The 26,033-nt window shown below is 43.2% G+C and overlaps 1 protein-coding gene across 1 annotated transcript; it reads left to right on the top strand.

Annotated features, from left to right (window-relative positions):
• The first annotated feature begins 413 nt into the window (after positions 1-413).
• On the top strand, positions 414-24,998 carry LOC143788217 (protein kinase C delta type-like). Its single transcript, XM_077277715.1, has 8 exons — positions 414-934; positions 13,823-14,097; positions 19,432-19,523; positions 20,050-20,112; positions 20,740-20,878; positions 22,529-22,672; positions 23,012-23,137; positions 24,768-24,998. The coding sequence occupies exons 1-8, from the start codon at positions 415-417 to the stop codon at positions 24,831-24,833; spliced, it is 1,425 nt and encodes a 474-aa protein (XP_077133830.1). The 5' UTR covers position 414; the 3' UTR covers positions 24,834-24,998.
• Positions 24,999-26,033: the final 1,035 nt, after the last annotated feature.

The raw sequence follows: 26,033 nt of genomic DNA, 5'->3' as shown, positions 1-26,033 counted from the left end.
GAGTACAGCAGTAGATGAGAAACTAATATTGCTTGCTTTGTTCACATCCACTCAATGCAAATAATGTGGAGCGCTCAGCTGATTCTCAATAAGTACAATGGTCAGGTATACAGTTTATTGATGGTTGTGTGGACCAATAATACAGAACATTGTTAAAATGGGCCCAACAATCCTAACATTATCTGTGAGATAATACTCAAGTGATGGAAAATTGCAAAAATAAAGATTAGATCAACTAACTAAAAACAGTAAAACAGAAACAGATTTAATTTTATTACAACCCGTATATCAAATTGATACATTCCTATAGCATCTACCCTGGAATCCTATTGGTCAGTTACTGATCACATGACCAGTGTCATCCAGGTGCCCGTGCGCTCAGTTGACAGTTGAGGAAAGTGACAGTTGGAGTTGATGGTGAAGGTGAAGAATCTGTCTGTGGATTATAAGCAAAGCGCTAATATGGAGAAAGAAGAGTTTGTAGGGAGGAAGAGAGAGAGGAAAAGAAGACACGTGGATTCATCGGCTGATGACAAGTCTTCAATCAAAAAACCAAAAAGGATGGGACGCAAGATTAAAAAAGCAGACTCAGGACGGAAGACGTCTCCCACCCCAGAAATGGAGCGAGTGGATGAGGACGTCATTGCCCAATGTGAGGGGCTAAAGAACAGAAGACACTTCAACTCATCGGCTGATGAGAAGTCTTCAATCAAAGCGCCCAAAAGGAAGGGCAAAAAGAGGAAGAATCCAGACGCAGGACAGAAGATGTCTCCCACCCCAGAGATGGACCGAGTGGATGAAGACGTCATTGTCCAGAGTAAAGGACCAAAGAACAGAAGAATCGGCCTGGACTGTGCAGAGGAAGGAAATGCACCAATTATTAAGACCAACATTCTGGAAAAAAAAGACCTGCAGAAGTACCCAGGAGGCTCAGGTAAGTAGAGAAAAAGAACTATCAATTACAGAGAAAGTTATTGTACATGTTTTATATCTCCACATGTAATCCGGGGGTAAAAAGTCAGCAAAATAATTCTACATCAAATGAACCTTTATAATGAAAAATCACCAAAACCAGTTTTATATTAGTGCAGAAGATTATAGGTGTTGTAGGCAGTTTACCAATATAACATGGTCAGAGTTATCTGTTCCCGAATCATGGTGACATGTTCTTATCATTGTGTAATGTCCAGGTTCAGCTCTGATGAGATTTACCACAAGATATGGAAAAGGCTGACACCTTTTTAATGGGAATCTGTCAGCAGTTTTTTGTTACTGGATCTGAGAGCAGCATGATATAGGGGCAGAGACCCTTATACCAATGATATACTACTTATTGGACTACATGGTGTAATTTTGATAAAATGACAGTCTTATCAGCTGCAGATTTACCAGTTTTCTCGATGCTGAGCTCTGTATAACCCTAACAACACTGATTGGCAGCATTCTGTGTATGTGTACACTGTGCATAGGCAGAAAGCTCCGAATCACTGGTGGAGTTTTACAGAGCTCATGAATATGGATGACTGCCTTGCTGCAGTCCTCTAGTGATAATCTCCTGCTGATAAAACAGTGATTTTATCAAAACTACAGCAAGCAGCTCAATACGTGACACATTTCTCTTTATATATTACAGTATATAGATATATAATTCTAAATATATTAGATCTCAGATTAGGTGTTAAAACCTTGGTGACGTAGCCCCTTTAAATGCTGCAGTGTCTGAAATAAAATAAAAAACACACACCTCCTGGAATGGCGCCATTCCCACGATGCTGGCGCTGAGTCTCCTGTAAACATGGAGTGCTTTTACTTTGTTGCTCTGCAGCACTCAGAAGGGGTTGACCAGTAGTGAATAACTCCTTAAATGACTTTCTCTGCAGTAAACGTCCTAGAAGTTGCCACATTTTTGCCAATGTTATAATGTTACTATTTCCTCCTCTACTCCCCTTTTATTTAGTCTTTCCACATTCACACACAAGGTTTCTCCAGTTTATCCCCCCCCACTCTAGAACTCTCTACCCCAACATATCAGACTCTCACCTACTGTGGAAACCTTCCTAAGGAACCTGAAGGCCTACGTCTTCCGACAAGCCTACAACCTGCAGTAACCCTCGCTCCACCACACCGCTGCACGACCAGCGCTGCCCTCCCTTCTGTCTCCTCACCCACCCCCTGTAGACTGTGAGCCCTCGGGGGCAGGGTCCTCGCTCCTCCTGTACCAGTCGCTGACTCGTATTGGTCAGGATTATTGCACCTGTTATTACTATGTATTCTCCTTCTCACATGTAAAGCGCTATGGAGGAAATGGCGCTATAATAATAAATAATAATAATCCTAGTGACATTTGTATGAGGATTTTCCGTCTCTTAGGAGGTTATTTCATGAGCATTGCGGTTGTTTATCAGCACCATACGCCGTATATTTAGAAATCCTCGTGTATGCCTTGTGTCAAATGTCTGCAGTATCTGCCATATTGAGTTCTGCTCTTATATGCAGCGGTGTACCACCAATGGCGGCGGGCCACGCCACTACAATGTGGCCCGTGAGCCAGGGAAGCCCGGTGTCAGCGCCCGCACTGGGCCCCCCTCTGCCCGTCAGCAGCCGCACTGCCCCCCGCACAGAACGATAGGGGTGGAAGCGTCTGCTGACACTCCGTCTTCCATCATCATTGCTTGTGACCATTGATGATGAGGAGGGAGTGCCGGCAGACGCTTCCACACCCATCATTCTGCCTCGGCATCTGACGTGTCAGAATAGCGGGCGCGATGACGTCATTACAGCACGCCAACTGTTCTGACATGTTCGACGCTCTACACCACATGCTAAGCAGACCGGAGCATCGGGTGGAGTGAGGAGACGTGAACATTGTATTTATTTTTTTAACTCAGTGACTGGAGGTTATAATAGCGTATGGAGGACCATGGGGGGTGGGTGAATTATTCTGTATGGAGGACCATGGGGTGGAGGGCTACATTTTATTGTATGGGGGACCATGGGTGAGATATAATGTTCCATGGAGGACCATATGGAGTGCATTGTATTCTATGGAGCATTATGGGGAGTGCGTTATATTGTATGGAGGACCATGGGGGATTGAATTATATTGTATAGAGGACAATAGGAGGTTCATTATATTGTATGGAGGATCATGGCAAGTGCATTGCATTATATGGAGGACCATGATGAGTGCTTTATATTGTATGGACGACCATAGGGAGTGCATTATATTGTGTAGATGACCTTGGTGGGTGAATTATATTGTTTGTAGGACCATGGGAAGGTCATTATATTGTATAGAGGACAAAAGGAAATGGTTCATCATATTGTACGGATGACCATGGGGGGTGCATTATATTTTATATTTTATAGAAGACCTTGGGTTGTGTATTATATTGAATAGAGGACCATGGGAATGCATTATGTTGTATATAGAACAATGGGAGGTGCATGATATTGTAGGAAGGACCATGGAGAGTGCATTAACCTATATAGAGGACCAAGGGGGTGCATTATATTGTATGGGGGACCATGGAGAGTACATTGTATTGTATGGAGGACAATTGGAGATTCATTATATTGTATAGATGACCATGGGGCGTGCATTATTATATGCATTATAATCTATGGAAGACCATGGGGGCATTATATTCTATGGAGGACCATTGGGGCTTAATATATTGTATGGAGGACCATGAGGGCTGCATTATATTGTGTGGAGGACCATGGTGGCTGCATTCTATTGTAAGGAGGACTATGGGCTGTGCATTATATTCTATGAAGGATAACAGGGATTGCAATATACTGTATGGAGAACTATGGGCGGTGCAGTAAACTGTATAGAGGCCATGAGGAGTGCATTATCTTACATGGAGGAGTATGGGGGTGCATTCTATCTTATGGAGGACAATGGGGGGTACGTTATTTATTATAAGGAGGACCATGGCGAATGCATTATACTGTATGGAGTACCATGGGGAGTGCATTATATTGTATGGAGGACAAGAGGGGCTAAATTCTATTGTAAGGTGGCACATAGGCAGGCGGTGCATTATATTCTATGGAGGACCATGGGGAAAGGAATATATTGTATTGTATGTCCATGCTGGACATAAGAAGGCTATGGGACTCTCATTGAGTATATGGGGAGGCTATGTGAGGCTCATGCAGTATATAGGAGGCTGTGTGGGGTTCATGGTGTATATGGGGATGCTGTGTGGGGCTCATGCTGTATATGGTGAGGCTGTGGAGGCTCATGCAGTATATAGGGAGGCTGTGGGGTGCTCATGCAGTATATAGGGAGGCTGTGTGGTGCTCATGCTGGACATAGGAATAATGTGTGGGCCTCATGCTGTATATGAAGAGGCTGTGTGGGGCTCATGCATTATATAGGGAGCCTGTGTGGGGCTCATACAGTATATAGAGAGGCTGTGTGGGTCTCATACAGTATATGAGGAGGCTACATGGGGCTCATGCAGTATATAGGGAGGCTGTGTGGGACTTATGCAGTATATAGGGAGGCTGTGTGGGACTCATGCTGTATATAGGGAGGCTGTGTAGGGCTCATACTGTATATAGGGAGGCTGTGGAGGCTCATGCAGTATATAGGAGGCTGTGTGGGGTTCATGGTGTATATGGGGATGCTGTGTGGGGCTCATGCTGTATATGGGGAGGCTGTGTGAGGCTCATGCATTATATAGGGAGGCTGTGTGGGTCTCATACAGTATATGGGGAGGCTGTGTGGGGCTCATGCAGTATATAGGGAGGCTGTATGGGGCTCATACTGTATATAGGGAGGCTGTGTGGGGCTCATGCAGTATATAGGGAGGCTGTGTGGGGCTCATGCAGTATATAGGGAGGCTGTGTGGGGCTCATGCAGTATATGGGGAGGCTGTGTGGGGCCCATGCTGTATATAGGGAGGCTGTGTGGGGCTCATGCAGTATATAGGGAGGCTGTGTGGGGCTCATGCAGTATATAGGGAGGCTGTGTGGGGCTCATGCTGTATATAGGGAGGCTGTGTGGGTCTAAGGCTTCTTTCACACTAGCGTCGGGCTCGGTCCGTCGCAGTGCGTCGGGCCGAGGTCCCCGACGCTAGCGTTGTCTCCGCCGCACAACGGGTGCAGCGGATGCATTTTTCCAGTGCATCCGCTGCCCCATTGTGAGGTGCTGGAAATTCCGGGAAGGTGGGGGCGGAGTTCCGGCCGCGCATGCGCGGTCGGAAAAAGCGGACCGTCGGGAGCAAAAAATGTTACATGTAGCGTTTTTTGCTCCCGACGGTCCGCCACTGCACGACGCATCCGTCGCACGACGGGTGCGACGTGTGGCAATCCGTCACAATGCGTCGCTTAATGTTAATCAATGGTGAAAAAACGCATCCTGCAAACACTTTTGCAGGATGCGTTTTTTCGGCAAAGCGACGCATTGTGACGGAATGCAGTTAACGCTAGTGTGAAAGTAGCCTAAGGCTGCCGTCACACTAGCAGTATTTGGACAGTATTTTACCTCAGTATTTGTAAGCCAAAACCAGGAGAGGAACAATTAGAGGAAAAGTATAATAGAAACATATACACCACTTCTGTATTTATCACCCTTCTCCTGGTTTTGGCTTACAGATACTGATGTAAAATACTGACCAAATACTGCTATTGTGACGGCAGCCTAAGACTTCAGCAGGCGGAAAATTACTTTGTAAAGGCTGGAAAGTTGGGAGATACGCTTTTCTGTGACCCCAGCAGTTTTTTTCATTTTTTTTTGAGGAGGGAACAGTTGGAACTTCTGCTCCAGTGCCCCATGATTTCTATGTACGCTCTTGCTTATATGGCTCCTGTAATGCAGAGTATATTCCCCATATTGCTGGGTTCTCCTCCGTTGTCCGTGCTCCATCTCCTGACAGCAGTGGTAGATCAGTGACATGGAGCTGCTGTCCCCTAATGTATAATGCAGGGTCTCATCCTCATTTATCAAAACTGTTAATTAAATTGTCCTTGTTGCCCATAGCAACCAACCAGAGTTCAGCTTTCATTTCTCAAAATGCTTAGGTAAAATGACCCCTGATCTCTGATTGGTTGTTATGGGCAGAGTAGATAGTCCTGCTGTACGGCTATGTGCACACGTTGTGTTTTTGCTGCGTTTATTCAGTGCAGATTTGTCATAAAAAGTAAAGTGTTTCTTGATGCCAGAAAAGTGAATGAGAATCCTGAAGTCTCATGCTCACCTTGCTTATCTGTGACTTGCAGATTTGGTGCAGATATAAATCCGTAGCATGTCAATTCTTAGGGTATGTTCACACGTTCCTGATTTCAATCCTTTTTTTTCAGGTCAAAAACCGCAGCTCTTGGCAGAAAACGCAGGTGCGTTTTTGGTGCGTTTTTGGTGCGTTTTTGATGCAGTTTTTGATGCGGTTTTTAGTGCGGTTTTTTATGCAGTTTTCTCTGCAGATTGTCTGTGTTTGACACAAATAAAGCTTTAACTGCAGTGGGGGAAAAAAAAAAAAGAAATGATGTCATTTCCTTGTCCAACCCTTTTCTTCTTCCATCCTCCATTTTGGGACTAAACACCAAAATGAGTGGACGTGTTTTGAATGACAGCGCTCCGCAGAGTGCTGAGCGTAGGCCAGATCACAGCCCGCGGATCCAGCTCTATGCACTGCAGCGCACGCATCCGGGCGCAGAGGACGCAGCAAGTTGCATTTTTGCTGCGTCCAAAATCAATCAAAAAAAAGGACGCATGCGGCGCAAAACGCAAATGTGAACATAGCCTAAGTGCCACGTATTTAAGTGCCACGTATCACGTATTTAAGTGCCACGTATTTCAGTGCCACATATTTCAGTGCCACATATTTAAGTGCCACGTATTTAAGTGCCACGTATTTAAGTGCCACGTATTTAAGTGCCACGTATTTAAGTGCCACGTATTTAAGTGCCACGTATTTCAGTGCCACGTATCACGTATTTCAGTGCCACGTATTTCAGTGCCACGTATTTAAGTGCCACGTATTTAAGTGCCACGTATCACGTATTTCAGTGCCACGTGCCACGTATTTCAGTGCCACGTATTTAAGTGCCACGTATCACGTATTTCAGTGCCACGTGCCACGTATTTAAGTGCCACGTATCACGTATTTCAGTGCCACGTGCCACGTATTTCAGTGCCACGTATCACGTATTTCAGTGCCACGTATTTCAGTGCCACGTATTTAAGTGCCACGTATCACGTATTTCAGTGCCACGTATTTCAGTGCCACGTATTTAAGTGCCACGTATCACGTATTTCAGTGCCACGTGCCACGTATTTAAGTGCCACGTATCACGTATTTCAGTGCCACGTGCCACGCATTTAAGTGCCACGTATCACGTATTTCAGTGCCACGTATCACGTATTTCAGTGCCACGTGCCACGTATTTCAGTGCCACGTATTTAAGTGCCACGTATCACGTATTTCAGTGCCACGTGCCACGTATTTAAGTGCCACGTATCACATATTTAAGTGACACGTATCATGTATTTAAGTGACACGTATCACGTATAAGTGCCACGTATTTAATTGCCACGTATTTAAGTGCCACGTATCCCACGAAGATTTTCCATGGAGAACAGACACATCCAGAGATATGTCTGCTCTCCACGGCTGCAGCAACACACTGACAGGAGCCATAGTTCCTGTCGGTGTGTCACTGCGCATGCGCGAGCGAGTTTACCGGCGGTCATTGACCCCGGCACTCTCGCTTAACGGCAGTGCTGCGTGGGAAAGTTCAACGCAGCTGTACTGCCGTTAACCGAGACGCCGGAGTCATTGAACTCCGGAACAGTACGCGATACACTGCTAGGAGCTTCGCTCCTGGCAGTGTATCGCCGGAGAGCAGCCGATCGGCGTGGGACACTCGTTTTATGGATTCTGCGGACAGGGAGTATGAATTTGATTTTTTATTTTGTGATTTTTTCCTGGAGGATCGAGGGCTTCGCCTACAAGTGTGCTGTTGGTGAGTATATACAGTCTATGTTATGTGTTGTATGTACTGTACTGTGTGTCATGTATGTGTATTGTGTGTGTGTTTTGTGTAACTTTACAACTGTGCTAAGTCGCCGGACACAGGGACAACTCTCCCATCCTAATACCGGATGGGAGTAGTAGTCCCATACGGCGACTTAGCACAATGGTGGCACTAGCGTCGCATGGGGACACGCACACACACACATACACACACACAGACACACACACACAGACACACACACATACATACACACACACACACACACACACACATACCAAATCAATCAAACGGCCGACACGATCCCCATGCGACGGTATGCCTCCATGTCTCTCCGCCCAAGCACTTCCGCCCACGCACTTCCGGCCGCTTCCCCGCACTTCCGGCTGCAGCGGTTCTGCACCACAAACCGCAATAAAACCCGCAGATATATTTTTGATCTGCGGGTTTTACTGCGGGTTTGACCTCACAATGGAGGTCTATGGGTGCAGAACCGCTGCTGTTTCGGGCAAAGAAGTGACATGCTCCTTCTTTTTTCCCGCAGCTATTCAGCGCGGCTTTTTTTTTTAAATTCAGGATCATGTGCACAGTGGTTCCTGTTTTCCATAGGGTACATTGTACTGTACCCTGCATGGAAAAAAGCTGCGGAACCGCAGCGGCAAAACCGCTGCGGTTCCGCGGTAAAAAACGCACTGTGTGAACATGGCCTTACAGCGTTTTTCCTGCAGATTTCACTCATTCTGACATTCTGAGTGGGGAAAAATCTGCCCCAAACTCACAAGTAAACAATGCAGCAAAAATGTGCGTTTTGCCACAGCGTTTTACCTGACATGACTTCTTTTAGACAAGTCTTTAACCATCTCTATAGCTGCATGGGAGACATACAGAGTGACAAGGAGGGTGAAGCTGGGGGTCCGGGGAAGAGTCTGAGCTGTCAGGAGGGACTCATAGCTGGAGAGGTCATCTTACAGATCACATGACGTCATCTTACAGGTCACATGACGTCAGAGACTGACTTCCTGTCAACACATTAGTGCATGTACTGGAATAGTTGTCAGACCGGAGATCACATGACCCAACTCCCTATAATGAAGGGGGATGTGTCAGTGTAACTGATGTGGGATGAAATAAAGCACTTCTGGACGACCCTCACATTATACATTTCTGGGCAGTCCACTCATTACTCTGCACTGACGTTCTAAAACATCAATGGAGTGTAAGCAGCTTGCACAAGATGGTGAAGCTGTGGGGTGGGGAGCAGACTGTCACACACAGCCAGACTTCCCAGACAGGAGGTAAAACCTGGCTTATTACCATGCTCACCATCTCCATGGTTGAATACACTGTGCTAAACCAGCGCTTCTGTATACAGAGTAAGAAGAGATTAGGAAACATGGACTGTGCTTCCTTCTCCAGATCCAGAGAACATGTGACGCTAGATGTAGGGAGGGACCAGGAGCTGCTTGGCTGTAGGAGGTCAGGTCAGCTCTGCCATGCAGGCCGGAGGCTAGAATTCTCCTGTAACTGGGGAGAATATACCAGCCTAAGTTACAGGGTAAATTAGCAATAATAAGAATGTTAACCCCTTTATGACCGTGGAAATGTTGGTACGTCCAAGGTCGCCTCCCCCTGATTTTATCAGCTGACATGTGACCCTAACAGCTGCGGTTGGAATCGATATCCACCCGCGGCTGTTAACATGTTTAATGCCGCTGTCAATCACTGACTGCGGAATGTAACATGATCGTGCCGGAAGCGCATCACAAACTCTGCCCATCGACACCCACGTCACATGACCGCAGGCTGCTAATGAGTTGGCATGACAACCCAGAGTCTGCGGAGACCACTGTCATTGTCATCACCCAAACTGCTGTGAGTATTTTAGCTACAGAAACGCCCTGCCATGTGTAGCACAGGTGATCAGAGGATCGCAGCTTCTAGTCTCCCATGGACCATTGTACCCAGTAAAAAGTAAAAACACATTCTCCCCTGTCACGGATCCCTACTCCGTGGTGTCACTTATTCGTCACGTGCCTGCTCTCACACGTGACTTGGGGTTGTGCCTGCAAGGGTTAATCTATCTCCCTACTCTCAGTCCAGCAATCAACCTGGTTCAACTTGTTAAAGTTTTATACTTTAATAACAAAAGGGTCAATGCTTACAATAAAAAAAAAGGTATAAAAATAATAATAAAAAAACATACAACTTATGCAAAACAGTATCAAAATAAACAGGAGAAACTTACAGAAGTTATCTAACTGGTAGTTGCTTCTGCTCCCTGAGGGTAGGACGAATGTAGATTGGATCACACCAGGTTCTCAGGCTGCCCCAATCATGTGAATGCAATTCTCTGTCTGCAGCCTAAATTTATAACTTTGGTCTGGAGGTCAGGTTTCTAGACCGGCCCCTCAGGTCAATATCATAACTGCTGCCTGTTTGATTGGGCCACGGCCGCGCTACTAATGAATAGATTATTTTCTCTTGAGATACGTGTGAAAAGGTTCTCAGGAATAGATTCCCTCAAGCCACAATTAGCATCTTCCCTCCAAGTCCTAGAAGGTGCCAAAGGATCCCTTTCTTCTAGGCCCTAGCTAGACCTCCTGGTGAGATAGGGAGACACAATGTCTACTAATCTCAAGGAAGTACCTGTTAACACCTAGGTGCGACTTGCCTTCAGGACAGATGTTACATTATCACTAGGCACACATATAACCCTAGACATATGCCACTACACACATATAGATATATATACACATATTTCACCACACCCCCATATGAAAAAGAAAAGGGAATCTAAAAATGCCATAAAAATAAGCCCCATGTATGGCAAAAAAGGCAAAACTTTTCAATATCCAAGTGAGAACATTCTTTTTAGAGCACTTATAAGCGCATGTATGAGAAAACCCGAAAAAGTGTATGGTCAGGAATGGGGGGGAAACAGCCTGGTCGCAAACTGGTTAAACAGCTAGAATACTGAAGACGAGTAATCTTTATATATGGAAAAAAAATACTGGAGCGATTTTCTAAAAAGGAGACTGTCAGCAGGTTTGTCTGCAAATTTATATTTTTAGCTGTATCATAACTGAGAAAATGTAGCTTTAATCTGAGTTACGTTGCTCCCGAGTTTTGGGAATTCTGTGACTATGACATGCCCTTGAAATTCAAGGGAAAAGAAAGCGGTCACTGGGGAGCGCTGTGAGGGTCACAGTTAAAATTAAAAGCAAAGGGTCCACCGCAGCTCCAGCCATTAACCTTCTAGGAGGATACAAAATGCAATAAAGTTACTTCTACCTGATGAAGACGGTTTAACCGTTGAAACGCGTTGTGGTTCAACACTAAAATCCTTGTTTTGGTCTCATTTCCAGCGCTCCTAGGACCGTTATTACTATTCTTTACTGTATGACATGCCCTTGGCATTCTGCAGTAAGTGCTTTACCGCACCTCTGCTCTGGAGTGACAGTTGTAGCATTCGTCTAGATGCCCGTTTAGATACCCCTCCAGATGCAAGTCAATTTGAAAATGGTGCCCGCCATGCCTGCGCAGTAGCAGCTATCAGTATGTATAGATTCCATAGCTGCTATTGCGCAGGCGCTGGCATCGCTATCTTGGAGGAGGAAATCTTTTCTTTTTTCTCCAGCTAGATGGCGCCGCCGGGGCCTGCACAATAGCAGCTATCGGATCTCTATATACATCGGTAGCTGCTACTGCGCAGGTGCTGCGAGCGCCATTTTCAAATTGATTATTTTTTTTCCCAAGCTGAATAACATGAATAAAATGTATTCGTGTCACAGTAAACATGCGATTATGCTGCAGTGCAGGTGGCACGGCCGGCACCTTCCTGCAGAAGCACTTTTTTATGTATATACAGATATTCAATATGCAAACTAGTGGGCAGGTCAGTGAGGGATCAGGGACCTGTCAGCAGTCTGCATTATGAATATATTATCAGACACCATATACATCAAACACACCTTAGGGCATGAGAATCTCATTAACACAAAACTGAAAATACAGATTAAAGAACAACCACATCACCCAAGGTATCATTGTAAGGCCGGGGTCACACTTGCAAGTGCAATGCGAGACCCTCACCTCAATTCCTGGCACTGCTGCCGGCACTTGCGACCGGAGTGTTCAGCTGTACAGAAATCCATGCAGCCGCACACTCCAGTCCCAAGTGCCGGAAGCAGTGCTGGGTATTGAGGCGAGAAACTCGCGCCGGTTTCTCACATTGCACTCGCAAGAGTGACCTCGGCCTAATCAGTATAACGGTGCCGACCTGACACTGTGTGTAGGTTACTGTGCACAATCCTGCTGACAGGATCCCTTTAAACACCTTTTCAGATCTCCCATCTAGAGCTGCCAGCACAATACTGTAGCACTTTGCTGATCCCATCAGTCCCATAAATTTTGAATTGAAAATAGCAATATGCATGTTTCACCACTATCATATACAAAAACCCTCCTCAATGGACGACTGCAGGGGTCCTTTTCTAGTGATCATGAGAGTCCCAGAGTAAGATAGGTAATAAGTAGAGTCAGGAAAATGTATTCAAGTGAAGTTCAATTTTACAAACATCACTATTCTTTTCCATATTTTTTGTAGTTTGCTCCTAAGGAATTCAGTAAAATAGTTTCCACAATTTTTGTTGAACTGTACTGAGCTGGCCGAAGGTTAAAAAACTAATGTCTCTGCTGCTCGTTATCCCCCCTTACGGTCCTCAACACCTCTACTTACCATCACTGTGCCCTGAAACCTCAGGCATCTTCACACTAGGCTGGGAGTAGACCCTGGGTGTCCCTGAGTCTGGAAGTCCTGGTCTATCGAATCGAATTAGCTGAGAATAAATTCACTGTAAATCGAATGTCCAGGTAAACTCCAGAATGCTGTAGATAAGCCCCTGATGCCGGTGGGCTGAGCTCATCTTCGATTTGGGGGGTGACAGGTTCCCTTTAACAGACAGAGCCGTATAAGATTAATTACATGAATACTAAGTTGCTTATTAATAAAATCCATTAAAGGGATCCTGTCACCAAGTTTGGCCTGTGTGAGATACAGCCACCACTTTTAGGGATGATATACACTATTCTATAGTGTGGTATATCTGCCCTCAACCCAACCTGTAAGAGATAAAAAAGACCTTTTATTATACTCACCTGCAGGGCGGTCCGGTCCAAACGGTGACAATGTTCTTAATCCGACGCCTCCCATCTTCTTATGATCGCCGTCCTCCTTGCTTTGTGTGGATGACACGTTCATGCATCATCCGCACAGTTTCCTCGGCATCGCGCTCCTGTGCAGTCATACTTCTCAGCCCTTTTGAGGGGAGAGCGAAGTACTGCAGTGTGCGTACGTCAAGGCTCTTTGTCTTTTCCCGGCACCTGCGCACTGAAATACTTTATTCTGCGCTCAATATGGCAGAGAAGTATGACTGCACAGGAGCACGATGCCGAGGAGACTGTGTGGATGACGCAGGGACACGTCATCCACGCGAAGCAAGAAGGAGGACAAGGATCGTAGGAAGATGGGAGGTGCCGGACCAAGAACATCGACACCCCTCGGACCGGACCGCCCCGCAGGTGGGACTAATAAAAGGTCTTTTTCTTGTCTCACAGGTCAGGTTGAGGCAGATATATCACATTATAGAATGCTGTATATCAGCCCTGAATGGTGGTGTCGTATCTCATATTGGCCAAACCTGGTGACAGCTTCGCTTTAACACAATTTATGAAATGAAGAACAAGCTTTACTTAGAACAGAAGATTTCCTCAGCGTGAATAATGTCCTATAAATGTTAGATTTATTCTGACATTTCCCATTCATCCCCCCTGATAGGAGGCAGCGGTGTTCGGCCATCCAGCTCCAGCATAATCTCTCATTCCATCAAGGATAGATTATTATTCCACCATGTGATCGGAGTTGGAAGCTTTGGAAGGGTCCTGATGGCGGAAGATACTTTAACCCGCAAAGAATTTGCAGTGAAGATCATCGGCAAAACAGCCCTGCTGGCCGGAGGGGATAGGCTGGATGTGATGGTGGAGAGGCGAGTTCTGCAGCTGGCATCTGGAAGCCCCTTCCTCGTCCACTCATCCTTCGCATTTCAGACCAAGGTATCATTGTGACTACTTAGCGCTATAAGATTTGGCCACTTCTCTGATGTTGGTGACCTGTTCATCTGAATGGGAGCTGTCCTGCAGGACCCAGGAGTGACCACTAAACCTTGTGTGCTCCGTACACTGCTCACATCTGGCTTTTAGAGGAGACGGTAACAGCTGATCGGACCCCACAAATCTGATATTAAAGGGAACCTGTCACCTCCCCAGAGCCTATTAAGATAAAATGGCCACCTTCAGCAGCACTAAGGCTGCATATTGTGAAGGCGGCTCTTATGTTTAGTATCCCTAGGAATGCTGAAATAATCACTTTTATAAATTTCGAGCCATACCTCTATTGAGTCAGGGAGGTATGATTTCTCCCTGACTCAAGCGCCTCGCAGCCGTCCATCATCCCACCGGGCGCCGCCTCCTCTCTGTCTTGTGCCGTCACCCGCGCCTGCGTTCTGCTATTATTTCTCAGGCATGTGCCGTGCGCGCTGCCCTGGAACTTACATCAAGTGAGGTAAGTAGAGCGCGCCTGCGCACAGCGGAGGCCCCAGATCCTGCCTCGCAGTGTGTTATGATGCATTCACACTGCGGGGCTGGAAATCTGGCGTTGTGCGCAGGAGCAGGGGCGTAGCTAGAGCTTTTGCCGCCCGGGGCTGTTCCCGAATCTGGCGCCCCCCCCGGCTCAATGCACCCTCACAAAAAAAAAATGACGTCTGGAGGCATCGCACAGGGGTCATAGAGTGAAGTGAAGATAGACATGCGCAGATTATACCGCGCGGCCATTTTACTGGAGACCATACCCGGGCATGCAAATGCAATGAAGTGGTCATCTTGGAGAGGAAAATAAACATGCGCATAAGGAGCCAAGTCACCATCTCTATGGGGTATACTTGCGCAAATATAAGACCGAATAAGGTCAAGTTGCAAGAATGGCACACCACATAGCACGCAAAACCGGGCAAGTCCACAGAGTGACACACTACATATATAAATGACGACCCAAGAAAAAAGAAGAAACACTTATGGCAAAATAATCAGCATCGGGCGCATAAAGGTGGCATTTACTAGCAAAAAATTCATTTACATAAATTAAAAGGGGTACCAAATTATCCAACAAAATCACATATAGATTATATAGTGCTAATTACTATCAGACACATGTACATACATGAGGGCATTATATGGGCAGCACAAATACATATGTACAAAAAGACAGGTACACCTCAATAGGTGTCATACATATAGATATATATAATATAAAAGTATAACAATACGAAAAAAAACAAGTTCTGCTTACCTGACCGCGCTCCTGCTCCCTCCACGCAGCTGAAGCGTGCACTCGCCGGAGACTGACAATGACGTCAGACGCCGGCAACATGCACGCTGGGACTGACGTCAGCTGCCAGCCTCAGATTGGCTGGCGGCGAGCCCTCACATCAATAGCGTTAAACAGCTGCAGCCTGCAGCACCGGCCGCGGCCCGGTGACCCACCCCCGCATTGTGCCGCCCGGGGCCCGCCCGCACCCCCCTTCCTACGCCACTGCGCAGGAGCCATCTACTTACAGCACTTGATGTAAGTTCCAGGGCAGCGCGCACGGCGCATGCCCGAGACATAATTGCAGAGCGTGGGTGACGGCACAAGACAGAGAGGAGGCGGCGCCCGGTGGGATGATGGACAGCTGCGAGGCGCTTGAGTCTCGCGTGGACGTGTGAGACTGGCCTTAGAGCCACCTTCACAGAATGCAGCCTTAGTGCTGCTGAAGGTGGCTCTTTAACCTTAATAGGCCCTGGGGGGTGACAGGTTCCCTTTAATGACCTATTCAAAGGATGGGCACATTATAAGAGTGGAAAACCCCTTTATCAATTGTCCCTGCACTACAAGCCTCACTGCTGAATGGACAATACCTCTGCTAGGGACAAACTTTACAGATGTGATGTAGGAGGTATTAATGTGCAGAACAAAATGGCTCTAACAGTTATCCATTTTTTGGAGGTTGGATTGAAAACAGTAGCCAGCTTGCTAGTGTTTTTGAGGTTTTATGGCTCTTACATATTATGTTACCTTTATTCTTGGGGTGTTTATGATTATGGTAAAACCAGATTTATGTGATTTTTATGTTTTGCTACTTTTATTCCACTTTTTGGAAACTGGGATGTACAGAAAACTTCTACAGTATAGCAGCCCTATACAAAACAGAAAGATTATGTTCTTGATTCATCATTACCTTTTTGTCTGTTTTGCGCCTATTTTTGTTTGCCCTCTGTAGAAGGCAGTTTGGTTTGGATAAAGGTTGTTTTTACGTGAACTAAGACAGGCAAAGAAGCATGGACAGATAATCGACGTACACGATGGAGTGTCGTGTTATACTGTGCTTAGACCTTGAAGTTTGGACGGATAACATGGTTTTGTTTAATACATGATGCAGGATACAACTAATGTCAGTGTACCTTAGTTTAGTTTTCCTAGGGGGTTAAGTAGCTGCGAGGGTTGTATGTTACTCTTTTGAATTGTGGAAAACTGGTAGGGGTGTCTGTATAGGAAACAGGCAATTGACTAGGATCGTACAATAAGAAAATTGCATTCATTTTGTGGGGTTCAGGAGAGTCGAGGCATTACCTAATTACTGGGCAGCTCAAGTAAGGTTAACAGTATAAAGAAGTAAAAGTATAAAGAATAAGTGAGTTTGGTGGGACAGGGAAGCATCAAATAAGGATGTTTATTAACTGCACTGGGAGATCTCCCAGAACGTATTGCTCCTTTTGTCCCATTTTAGGTATCTATGTAGAAAAGCACCTATCACTCCAGAGAAGAAGTCTTAACCTTTGCCCAGATGCCCTTGAGAGACTCCAGAACACCCCTCTTATGTTTGGTGCCGAGCTGAAACATCTCCTCTCAGATTTCAGCCATGAGGAGGAGACTGTAATAAAACCCAACGCCACTTCTTCCTGTCATTTTCCTCCTGGTCATTATTTTATATATATTGGACTGGTATTATCTGCAGGAGAACAAAAAGACTGGACACCCAACTGCACGGAAGTCAGGCTGAGCACCACTTACTAAGCCGGAGAAGGGGGTTAAGGACATAAGAAAAGTCCAGTCCTTTACCCTGAATCCAATATATATTGTATATAAATAATGATGCTATATTCATTATCATGTTACTGTGTAGTAATTCCATATGTGTGCATATATACACTTTAGGTGTAGGTGCAGGACTACCTGTACATGGACATACTCAGTAAGTTTGTTCATGTGAAGGTGTTCATGCATTTACAGCCAGTGGATAACTCCAACTGTACGTGGATCAATGATCTGCATGTGCATTATGGATCATTAGCTGCCATGCTATTTTAGCTTAAGTCTCTATATGCATTATGGAATTGTAATATGTGTTTTGTGTGAATGAGGAAAAAGAGTAAGGTTCTCTAGGGACAGGTCCCCTCAACTAGGTATTTGCCACTTTAACCCTAGCAATGGTGAAGTTTGTAAGGGATGGATTGAATGTCGGTTAGAATTAGACGGTGTTTTTCCCACAGTCAACTTAGGTACTGTGACATCACTCCCTACTCCAGAAATTCTGACTTGCCTAGTAAAGATCTGCGTATCTATCTATGGAGGAACCTCATCAACGATCTTCAATCAAGATTACAGGAGAACTGCCTTATGGAAGTCGTGTCTGATGCATGTCAGCTGAAAGTCGTTTGAAGTACCTGAGTCTGCAAAGCCAAAAAGAAAAACCTGTGACATCCAGCAGTCTCATCTTCCAGACATACTCAAAATACTGCTGAATTAAGCTATAGGAGAGTAATGTGAAGTCTGGTAGGGTGACGGGTGCACACAGGATGATGTTGTCTACCTATGGTCTGTAAGGGTGAAGCCATTCCAGAGTCTGACCAGTAAGATGTCATTGGGATAGGCCAACACCTGAAGAACGATAACGACATGACCACAGAGAAAAGACATAACAAACAGACTTTGATAAGAAAAGACTTGATTTGACAACAAAAAGACTTTGATTAAGATCCAAGAAAGAAGGTGTACTCTGTGGATAGAGATGTGGGTTATGGTGAACGGCAGGGAAGAGATGATGGTCGTGTGGATGATGTGTAGGTACCTTAGTGCAGAATTATGCTTCATTCCATCCTAAACTGTTACTATCTATAATTGGGGTTGAGTAGGCAAATAAATCCCAGCACAACACTTCCCTCAAATGTCATTGTCGTGTTCTCGACAACAGGGGGAATGTAGAAGGGTAGTGCGCCAAAATGTATATTTTTATATTGTGATGTGTTTAATGCATGTTTTGTGTATATACACCCCCAAATGGAGGAGCGAAACCCATCCTCCAGCCTGCAGTATTGCAAAGTAGGTCTTTCATGAGCTGGTAAGACAGGTTATTGAGGGGATGTACCTTTGCCAGTAGACAATAGACTTGTGATCTCATTCCTCACACCTGGGGCTGGACGCACCTCTTTTAGCTGGACACATAAAAGGGACAAGAGCATGTGGTTCACTCTCTTTTGGTTCCCTTGCTTGCTGAGAAGATCATGGACGTACGTGGTGGTTAAGTATACTCTGTATCCCCTTTTCTTATGAGGCCCTGTACTACTCATTAGGGATAGTAGGCTATATATGGGAGGGCTGATATTGAATGTGTGATTTGGGTAATTTGGGGAGTATATTGTGGGTTATTACTGTGTGATATTGTTGTGATATTACTGTATACTGTAAACTTTTTATTTATTTTTTTCCACTTTGTGCTCAGAGTTTAGTGATTCCAGATATTTTTACCCTATTCATCAATTGTGATTATTTTAAAAAGTCGCAAATAGGACATAATCTTCATTCCAATTTACTTTGGTGAATTTTTTAAGTATTACAATTTTTGGGCCAAATTTTGGGTCAATTTTCAAAATGTGTGATTTTGAGGGCCAAAAAGTTGCAAAAACAGTTCAAGGCAGAAAAAAAGACCTTTTTCGACTTTGCCTCAAATTCTTGAACTGTGCGCGCCATTATGAAGATTCTGGCACCAAAACCAGCAACAAATACACAAGACCAAAACGAAAGTGATTAAAAAATGCTAATTATGCATCCGGGCCTATGTCTACAATTAAAATAAAAATAATGATTACCAAACATTGGCTGGAACATTAATTTCTAAATTTACTAATATATTCTACATAATTGTTTAGAATTTTAGGGGTCCCAGCAGTTTAAACACCTGTTTCATTCAATGAGTGACTACATATCACAGCAATATGCTTTAATTTAACTACTTTAAGTAGTAAAATCTGTATTTGTCTTTAGTGTATAATAAATGCACATGTTCCATGTTACAGATGAATGTTTTCTTTGGCATGGAGTACATGAAATGCGGGGATTTTCAACAACTTCTAGAAAGGAATGGGCCACTAGACATCGCCAGTGCCAGGTAATGTGTTAAAGGAGTTGTCCGATCTCAGAAGAAAAGTCATCAGTCACTATACATGACTGCAGACTGCCAGATTGTGACAGGGGGCAATGCGCACACGGTCACGACTTCCCTGTGTTCCCCAATCAGGTGGGCGATCCTGTGTACAATTTGCACATTTGTGGTCGCGTGCTGACTAGTCTCACCCGGCTTCTCTCAGTAGTAAAGAATTGAGAGACTTGCAGGATACAGTCAGAACATAATCGCGAATATGTAATTTTCATACTCATTCATTCATTCATTCATTCATTCATTCATTCATCCCTACCTTCTCGAGACTGCAGTACTGATAGTGTGCACTTCTTACACCGTCACGATTCGGCGGTCATATACAGTGACTGCAGACTTTTCTTCTGAGACCGGACAACCCCTTTATAAAACCCTCTAAGTTAAGAGGAATAATATAGAATAATGCTTCTAATGACTGATATGATTCCCAGGTTTCCTCTCTATGGGATCTGATACTTATTCATTTTCTCTTTGTCAGATTCTATACCGCCGAACTGGTGTGTGGGATCCAGTTCCTCCATTCGAGAGGCGTCATCCACAGGTAATCTAATCAGTGCTAGGCTGGGTCACACCAGCGTATATTCTCTCATCTAAGAGAATCCGGACGATTATCCAAATCGCACGTTGATTAAACTCTGAACAGAATTTGATCAGAGTGATCACAGTGTGATCTCATTTTTTCGGATGAGGAGAAGATGGGAAAAAAAGTCTCCATCATCTGCAATCAGACTGCACTCAGATGTCATCCGAGTGTAGTGTGATGTTTTCCATGGACTCATTGACTTGCATAGTGAAGCATGATCCGATAATCTGATCCAACTCAGGTATGTTGCGATCGGAAACAATCAGACATGTACACGGCCCCATAGAATAACATTGGTCCGAGTGCAATCTGATGTTTTGTCACCCAGTGACAGAATGATGCGCTGTACCTGGGGTCTAGTCGTCCTGTCTGGTGTCACAGACAGGAAGCTGCAGATGAGCGGCCGTCACATGTCATACAGTGATCCCTACAGTGCGCAGGTAGGGTACATAGTAATGGAGTCATCTCAGATGAGCAAAGTACAGCAGGAAGAGAAAAGAGGTTTATTCCCATCTGTCATCATGTGACCACAGATAGAAGAAGAACACTTACTTTATACTCAGGTTATTTTTCTTTTTCTTACAGAGACCTAAAGCCCGAGAACATCCTGGTGGCTGAGACGGGCCATATTAAGATCACGGATTACGGTCTAGCACTAGAGAACATGCACGGAGACCGAACAGCCACCGGATTCGCTGGGACAATAGGTTACATGGCTCCTGAGGTGAGAATAGAATGTTTTTATTTTTGGTATATAAAAGGTTTTTCAGGTAATTTCACATTGATTAGCTTTATTTATGCGCGTTCATCAATATAAAATCATTGGGGGTCCGATCCCTCTGATTAGCTGTTCTTACAGAGGCAACCAGAGCAGAACATCGCACCTCTGTACTGTTTAGTGGTCAGTACTGAGGACTGCAGATCAGACCGTGTTCATTTCAGTAGGGACTAATCTGTAGTACCAGCAATGGCCACTAACCAGTGAGGGGAGCTGTGACGTCTGTTTATTGGTTATATCCAACCACCGGCGGAGGTGATAACGGCTAATCAGTGGGACTGCCGGGTGTTGGCTCCCACCATTCTTATATTGATGATCTGTTCTGCTCATCAATATAAAGTATTAGAAACCCCCTATAAATGATTTTCATTATAAATATCACCCATCCCCAGAAAAGGTGAGAAATGTGTGACCTCCGGGGGCTTCACTGCTATGTACCCCACAATCACCAAATGGGAGGACCAGAGCCTCCTACTCTTCCCAGGCTACATGTCTACATGGACAGTGAACTATGGCCGACCAGGTGTAATGCTGAGTTATCCGGACCATAGATGTCCTAAAGGGTTAATAAAATGTGTAATGATGATACAGGAAAATGTGTTATTTTATGTGCATTTATTACATTTATTACATAACACGCATCAGATGTATCCAGTACATCGGACTAACTGATCTGTGTATATTAGACAAGGCCAGCCGCCACCTCAATACTATCAGCCATAATGCCACAGACAGCTCCTTAACCCCTTCATGGCATATGGCGGACATGCCGGATATATGTTGTGTCTCTGCTTTCATGCGGGCTCACCCGCAGAGCCTTCATCTTTTCCGGCAGATGATGGGTGATTTAATGAGCCATCATGTGCCTTTATAAGCTGCGGGTGTGACACTGCTCTGTCTACGTCTGTTAACCTGTTAAATCCTGCTGTTAATCTCAGACAATGGCATTTAACATGTGCAGGCGGGGGTGTGCGTTTTTCTATACTCCCATCAATGGGCCCATGACATGATCATGATCTCAGAAAATGGCAACACAAGTAAAGGGTTTTTTTTACAAATCTAAGATCTTCTTTTTCACCACTTAAATAAAAAAAATATATACATTTTTGGAATGAGTAATTTCACTGACCTGGATAATCATATTGTCAGTTTTATCACATAATGAACATGGTAAATAAAAAAAATGTAAGTGCATCACATGATAAAACGAATGATGTCAAGTACAACTCGTCCTTCAAAAAACAAGCCCTCATATAGTTATGTGGACGGAAAAATGAAAAAGTTATGGCTCTTGAAAGAAGGAAAATGCTAAAACAAAAAGCTGAAAATCTCTTGGTATGAAGGGGTTACAGTGTGAGCCGGTAACACACTGAGCCGAGCGTTGTGTGCGCCGTCACACCCATATATATTACATTCACTCTGATTGTTAATATATTATATTAATTTCATTTATGGAGCATAATTATGGAAGATCCTTTGTGCCTCTGACTGAGTAGTAAGACTTACTGCCATTACTATAGGATCACATAACAATATGAGTGACATATACGTGCGGTGACAGGAGGTGGCACTACTAATAATGCTGCTCTATGGCAGATCCTGGACATGCAGCAGTATAACGCCGGAGTAGACTGGTTCTCGCTTGGAGTCATCATAAACCAGATGCTGACCAGTTTTACTATCTACAATCCCGCAGTGTTTGATGAGTCCTCCTCCGGCGCCAAGGACATCATTGAACAGGTCAGTATGTTCCCGGTATAAGGGTCTAGTATTGGGGTCATACAATGTTAGTAGTCCCTGACCCGGAGGCTGTAATTGTACTGAACACAGCCTTACACAGACATCTTCTCCCAATCCTCAACCTCGTAAACCACATTTACAATGTCCAATTATGGATAAGAGAAGTAGAAATCCATCGCTTGCACCCCCTCATCACTAAATATCACTATCATATACCATCACAGCAGACAACACGTCATGGAGAGCAACAATCAGAAAGAAGTGATCACTGTGTATAATCTTTACTGGTCAGATCACAGGGTTCACTTACTAAATCCTAAATACATTTCTCCTTTTCAGCTCCTGCAGGAAGATCCAGTTCAGCGACTAGGAGTCCATGGTGACATCCGAGAACACCTCTTCTTCCAGCGAATTGATTGGGTCTCTGTGGAAGCCCTTAGGATGGCCCCACCATACATCCCTGTAGTAAGTAATGGGAGAATTCTCCCATGGATCTGAATAAGATTCTCTCCCACAATCGTCTACGCTTTTGGTTCTGTGACACATTATGTTTAGTGTCAGGGTTGGAAAATAATTTGGCTCGCGTTATTGGACAATGTAATCTCTTAGCAGTGTATGTCTAGTCTATAGGATTGTTCTTCTTTCAGGCCCTCTTGAGGGTTACATGCAAATAATTAACTAGTTATGTTCTGTTATGTACAAGCCATTTAAAGGGAATCTGTCACCCCAAAAATCGTATCTGAGCTAAGGCCACCGGCATCAGGGGCTTATCTACAGCATTCTGTAATGCTGTAGATAAGTCCCCGATGTATCCTGAAAGGTAAGAAAAACAGGTTATATTATACTCCCCCAGGGGTGGTCCCTTTTCGTTTCGGGTCCGATAGGTGTCGCGGTCTGGGTCCAGGGCCTCCTATCTTCATTCGATGACATCCTCTTCTTGTCTTCCTGCCGCGGCTCCTCAACAGGGCACACAAAGTACACCTGCGCCGAAGCCGCGGCAGGAAGACAAGAAGAGGACGTCATCGTATGAAGATAGGAGGCGCCGCACCCATCAGACCCGAAATTAACCGGGACCGCCCCTGGGTGAGTATAATATAACCTGTTTTTCTTACCTTTCAGCCTACATCGGGGGCTTATCTACAGCATTACAGAATGCTGTAGATAAGCCCCTGATGCTGGTGGCCTTAGCTCAGATACGATTTTTGGGGGTGACAGATTCCCTTTAATCAGACAAAGCATTGCATAGCCGTCTGTAGCTGGAGCTAGAGAAGACCGCCCTTGGTAAAAAAAAATTTACATGAGCCCTCCATAAGGAGCAGTTCATAAGATTTTTATATTTTTCCTGCAGACCTGGAAGTGATTCTAAAGATTAATTTACATTTTTAAATAACATTTCTCCTTTTTATAGTCTCCACTGCTAATTTAGACCAGATGAAAAATAAAACAAAAATTAGGAACACATTTTTGTCAAAAAACAGAACTGATGGAGCTAGGCCAATTCAGAAAGACCTATAGGTACAAGAGAACGAGAGACACCAGGAAGAACAAAATGTATTAGCGTAAAAAAATACCAGTGTATACTGGTGTGGACAAAGAATGGAAAAACCACTTGGAAAACAAGGAAGACCAAAAGGAGGAGGCACCGAGACGCAGGTCACTTATTGCAGGAAATAATATCAGGACAAGGAGGTATCTTTCCTATATACCAACTGCTGCTGTGTTTCCATGATGTTTGATTATTACTTTTTAGATAATATTTTCCTTATTCATGTTGTTTGTGAGCGCCTTCTGTAACACCACTTACCGTACTAGATAATAAAGGTGTTTTTACTTTATAGAGACCTCTTTGTCCTGACATTTTTGTCCTGCAATAAGTAACCTGCGGCTCGGTGACTCCTCCTTTTGGTCTTCCTGTTTTTTTTTCAATTCGGAAAGAGTCTGTAAACAGGTGAAAGTGTTCAGAGCTGAAGTGATAAGTACAGATTGAACCGACAGGTTCCTTTTAATATTGAACTATTATTTTCAATACTTAAAGTCAAAACTGTTTGATTAGTCACTAAGTTCACCATGACTTTTTCTGTATTTTTTTCTATAGCCAACTAAGCCTAATCCCAGGTTCCGTGCTTTTAAGAAGTTCAGAGGGTATCCATTTTTCAACTGAAAACCCTCAACAAGACACCAGCTCAATAACATCAGAGCAAGCTGCGTACCTGAGCTTCCAGAAGACCATGGCGAGAAGACCGGAGCATCGGATGTCCAACACCATCAGGGACATCCAAATACATAACGATAAGTATAGGTAGTTATAGGTAAGAAAGGATAGGTATATTTAATCTTCAATAAAAAAAAAAAAAAATAAGTATAGATAAGTTAAAATAAAAAAAAAGATAAGTTAAAATAAAAAAATAAAAAAAAAGATAATTATAGATAAGTTAAAATAAAAAAATAAAAAAAGATAAGTATAGATAAGTTAAAATAAAAAAATAAAAAAAGATAAGTATAGATAAGTTAAAATAAAAAAATAAAAAAAAGATAAGTATAGATAAGTTAAAATAAAAAAATAAAAAAAAGATTATAGATAAGTTAAAATAAAAAAATAAAAAAAGATAAGTATAGATAAGTTAAAATTAAAAAAAAAAAAAAAAGATAAATATAGATAAGTTAAAATTAAAAAAAAAAAAAAGATAAGTATAGATAAGTTAAAATAAAAAAATAAAAAAAAGATAATTATAGATAAGTTAAAATAAAAAAATAAAAAAAGATAAGTATAGATAAGTTAAAATTAAAAAGTAAAAAAAAAGATAAGTATAGATAAGTTAAAATAAAAAAAAAAAAAAAGATAAGTATAGATAAGTTAAAATTAAAAAATAAAAAAAAGATAAGTATAGATAAGTTAAAATAAAAAAAAAAAAAAAAAGATAAGTATAGAGAAGTTAAAATTAAAACATAAAAAAAGATAAGTATAGATAAGTTAAAATAAAAAAAAAAAAAAAGATAAGTATAGATAAGTTAAAATAAAAAAAAAAAAAAAAAGATAAGTATAGATAAGTTAAAATTAAAAAAAAAAAAAAGATAAATATAGATAAGTTAAAATTAAAAAAAAAAAAAAGATAAGTATAGATAAGTTAAAATAAAAAAATTAAAAAAAAGATAAGTATAGATAAGTTAAAATAAAAAAATAAAAAAAAGATAAGTATAGATAAGTTAAAATTTAAAAAAAAAGAAAAGATAAGTATAGAGAAGTTAAAATTAAAAAATAAAAAAAAGATAAGTATAGATAAGTTAAAATTAAAAAATAAAAAAAAAGATAAGTATAGATAAGTTAAAATAAAAAAATAAAAAAAAGATAAGTATAGATAAG

The sequence above is a fragment of the Ranitomeya variabilis genome, chromosome 8 (genome assembly GCF_051348905.1).
Source record: "Ranitomeya variabilis isolate aRanVar5 chromosome 8, aRanVar5.hap1, whole genome shotgun sequence".
Lineage (NCBI taxonomy): Eukaryota > Metazoa > Chordata > Amphibia > Anura > Dendrobatidae > Ranitomeya > Ranitomeya variabilis.
The sequence above is the reverse complement of the archived record's forward strand: the minus strand, read 5'-3'. Positions and strand labels throughout refer to the sequence as shown.